Source organism: Harmonia axyridis, chromosome 2 (genome assembly GCF_914767665.1).
Source record: "Harmonia axyridis chromosome 2, icHarAxyr1.1, whole genome shotgun sequence".
NCBI lineage: Eukaryota > Metazoa > Arthropoda > Insecta > Coleoptera > Coccinellidae > Harmonia > Harmonia axyridis.
In genome coordinates this window covers 32696786-32701034 of record NC_059502.1, presented here as the reverse complement: position 1 = coordinate 32701034, position 4249 = coordinate 32696786, and the positions used below count along the sequence as shown (strand labels likewise).

The following is a 4249-nucleotide window of genomic DNA, read 5'->3' as shown; positions in this document are numbered from 1 at the left end:
ATGAATCGAGAAAATGTCAGACAATAATATGTCAATTAAGAAAATCTGACCCACTTAAGAATATACGAGTGTATCATTTCAGTACATAGGTGTATGATGCATGTACTTTATTGTTTTCATCTCGACACGCCTAGGCTGAGATGTCTAGAAATATTTCGGACATTTCAAATTACAACCTAGACCTTTGTGACTGACACCTCTCAAAAGCTTAGAGCGTGTATATACGAGATGTGTTTTGTATAGGCCTTATATAAATGTGTCCCATCGCCATACATATTGACCTTAGAATATAGATGGATCATGTTCTAAGCTATTGACTATATGTATGATTAATTTCTGCCCAACATGCTAAGGTCCCTAGAACAAGAAAATTCCTTTTCCGGTCCAAGATCTCTATTAAGCAAATTGGGGGTCTTACCACCAAACAACCGGCAGTTTTTTTTTGTATAATACGTGAACAAGCTCAATCAAAAGTTGTTAAGCATTCTCAAATATTTATGCTCAATTTATAAAAAAAAATTTACTTTAAATTAGGAGAGTTATGAACCTGAATATGGTTTCTAAAAAGAAATCGGGCTACATTTCAAGTTATAGGCGCTATAGACAATACAACTGAAATTCAAAGGAAATAAAACAATTATTTAGATATAATACATTGCGGATGAGTGTTTTATTTTTCAAATTTGTCTTTATTATACTTATAGCGAATTCGACTGGCTGCACCAGTTCGAATATATTCGAACTAATTATGTCATTAAGCACTACAAAAATTCGAATTAATTCGCATTGGTGCAGCCAGTCGAATACGCTATTAATTTCAATATTTATTTTCAGAGCAATATTCACTTAGATTGCCGTGTGAAATTGGCATAACCAACATCTGTTACCACGCAAACGTCACAAGCTGTCAGACCATAATGACATAACATTATCAAGGTTCTTTGTTCCTTGCGACGGCTGTGATTCCTTCTTCCTACTTCTTGTATACATACAAAAAAGTCCTTGAACTACTTCTAATTAAACAACAATGTTACCACCCTTATAATATTGAAACCATTTTGAAGTAATTTTTATTTGGAATAAACAAAATATGTTACAACGATTTTTGCATATATTCAAGAAAATTTTATCAATGTAGAATTAAAAAAAATTAGAAACAAATTTGAATATTACCTTGAATGATGGAAATCTTTCTTATTACTTTTTGTAAAATTTAAATGGAAAATTTCTATTTTTAGCTTAATATACTTGATTACTTAATTAGTCCATGAATTTAACATTTGTTTTATGTTTGTTTTACTATCCGAGCCTAGGGGAAATTCATCTGCATTATTTGGCAACTTCGATGTTTGCTTAGAGATGTAAATTTGCGGTTTTTTCGTTGCATGTGCAATTGATAGCACTTTTATGTTATTTATTATATATTTTAAATTTTGGCAAATACTTCGATAATTAAATTCAATAAAGACTTGCTTTCAATAATATGGCCGATACATCTGGTGATCCTAACAAAGGAATTCCCCTCTTAATTCCTAGTCCTTTAATCACTAAAAGGAACAGAACACCTTCAACGTGAGTCTATATCTTAAGATATACTTAATACACATTGTAATTTTGAATTTCTTATAGGTGTGAACGGATAGTTCCGAAAAATGTTTTAGGTGTCATAAAAGTATTCTGCAGAGAAAAAGGTCATGGTTTCATATCACCGGAAGATGGAACAGAAGATATTTTCGTTCATATTTCTGAGTGAGTAAATACCAAAGTCATCATATACATGTATATATGAATTCATTGAAACAGATTTGAATTTACAGTAACTCAAATAATCAGCAATGATATAATCCTTCTGAACCCAGTTTTAATCTCAAGAAGTTATTAGTGTTCTCATATAAAATATAATAAAACTAAAGTCTAGTTTATATTCGTTACTTATTATATACTTTCTTTCCAGTATAGAAGACGAGTATGTTCCTTTACCTGGTGATAGAGTGAAATATCAGTTATGCCCATTTCCACCCAGATTCGAAAAATATCAGGCAGTTCATGTGAAAATTGTTGAATTGAATAAAGAAGTCCATAAAAGGTGGAACAGTTGAAGATTATGAAATACAGAATAAAGGTTGAAACAACTAAGAATATAATGAAAAATGCTTTGGGAAAATTAGTTAATTGCTATTTATATTTGGATGAATATACAAAATGCTTGTTTGATAAATTGCCTCCAGTAAAATATTTGTTTATTTCAATCATCCAACTTATATGAGAAGAAAAAATATTCGTTGTCATTAAAACTTTATTAAGTAAAAAATATAAAAAGGACGGATTCTTTAAATAGCATTTGGACGGACATCGATTCAAGTTTTATATATAAAATTTACTATAATAGAACTACATATAGAAAATCAAATGTTAAAATTTTAAAAACTCATCAACTAAGCATATGAAATTGTGTGATCATATGATTTTTTACTCCAATCCCTCTCATCAGGAATAGCTGTATGTCGAACTTTACAGAGATCCGGGCCCCATCTAAGTAAAATTATAATGATCCCAACGATAAACATTGTGAGTAGAGCAGGGCCAGCCATATAAACATGAAACATTTTATTTAAATGTCGCTTTCACGTTTCTGAAGTTCTGAATATTCTACTCTATGAAATTCAAGTGTAGGGGGAAGTTCTGAATTATCCTTTGGGACTGAAATTACTTTTAGTTCTGTGTAATCTAGAGGAGGTTGTTGATGAGGAGTTGCAGTCCACAATGAAACTAACCAGCGATTTCCTAAAAGAAAAAGATTTAAGTTTCAATGAAATATACTCTTCACTGGAAACTTTTTCAATATGTAGGTGGATTAAATGATATTTTCCTATTTTGATTGAATAGCCAATAATTTAAGCTTTCAAATTTTTCATTAAAAATAATTACAAAATACTATAAAAAGAAATCCTGTTAAGGATGAATATCTTCAGTTGGGTTGGGAACCATAACATCAATATATTTTCAATACAGTAGTGATGAATCATATGAATTAATTAATACTTATTATTTTATAATGAAAAGTACTCTTTCATTCTTACCTGTGTGTCTGTCGCCCCAATAATCTGAATATCTTGAACAGCAACCAAGAACAAAATTGAGGATGAATATTGATAATCCAACGATAGCACAGATTGTTACTGTAATATAAAATGGACTAAAGTCACTATATATATGTTTCTTAAAGTAGGAGCTCTTCAAATATTCTTCCCTCTCATCAAATACAGCAGACATTTTCAAACTATGAAAATCTGAAAATACCAAAGAATAATAATTACCCGCAAATATTAAGAACCGACGCCACAACTAATAGGTGTGGTTCTCTATTTGTGAGAGTGAACAATTATTTTAATTGGTATACTGGTTACCTTGGTGAATATAATAAGTTTATAATAAAAAAATGTAACAAACACCTTACAATAGCACAATCTATTATAAGTTTTACAATTTATAGAAAACGGTTAATTACAGTAAAAACATAACAAACCTGGTCAATTCGTCCACCAAGTCAAAATTTAAATAACAAACTGTCACAAGTCAAAACACTAATTAACCTGCAACATCAACTCAAAGCAAAGTGAAGTTGGCTTAGCAGTCACAGTCACCTCTGCTACTCAACTTTTTCAGGCAGATAATAAACGTCCAGTGACGTATTATTTATTTATTATTAAGAATTTTCGTCGGTAGCATTTCTTTTCTTAACTACTCATTACTATATTTAAGAATGTAAGAACGTGATCACTTGAAATTAGCAATAAATTGAAAGGTTTCTAGTTAGAACTGTTAAAAAGAACAATAACAATAGACCTGACGTGCAGACATCATTAGTATATAATGGGAACACAATTGGTCATTTGGGGAATTTAGGTACAATAGGTACTTATTCGAGAAAGCTACACCCAAAGCGGAGAAACTCAGCATATTCGTTAATCACAACCCACAGGGCCGTCGCTAGGGGTTGGGCAAGGAATTCGTTATATTTAATAAGGAAATCAAGTAGAACAGATATAACCAAATTGTTCCACAATTCCTATTTTGATTGTTATTTTAGGAACACTGTTACACATATCCGTTACACAATGAAGTAGTGTAAGTATAAATAATTAACATGGTAATTAAACAAAAATTGAATAATAATATCTCCAAAATTACTCTTTTGGAAACACTCATTCGAAAAATTTAACTTGAAATAAAAAGTTCCACACTATAT

At 30.5% G+C, this 4249-nt stretch overlaps 2 protein-coding genes across 2 annotated transcripts; one reads left to right on the top strand and one right to left on the bottom strand.

Annotated features, from left to right (window-relative positions):
* The first annotated feature begins 938 nt into the window (after nucleotides 1-938).
* Nucleotides 939-2233, top strand: LOC123674014 (cold shock domain-containing protein CG9705). The gene is made up of 3 exons (XM_045608815.1): nucleotides 939-1572; nucleotides 1630-1749; nucleotides 1955-2233. Exons 1-3 carry the CDS (start codon nucleotides 1484-1486, stop codon nucleotides 2097-2099), a joined length of 354 nt encoding a protein of 117 aa, XP_045464771.1. The 5' UTR covers nucleotides 939-1483; the 3' UTR covers nucleotides 2100-2233.
* A 49-nt stretch (nucleotides 2234-2282) lies between these two features.
* Nucleotides 2283-3683, bottom strand: LOC123674013. Its single transcript, XM_045608814.1, has 3 exons — nucleotides 3527-3683; nucleotides 3081-3290; nucleotides 2283-2784 (listed from the first exon to the last, which is right to left on the bottom strand). Exons 2-3 carry the CDS (start codon nucleotides 3271-3273, stop codon nucleotides 2612-2614), a joined length of 366 nt encoding a protein of 121 aa, XP_045464770.1. The 5' UTR covers nucleotides 3274-3290; nucleotides 3527-3683; the 3' UTR covers nucleotides 2283-2611.
* Between the last annotated feature and the right edge of the window lie 566 nt (nucleotides 3684-4249).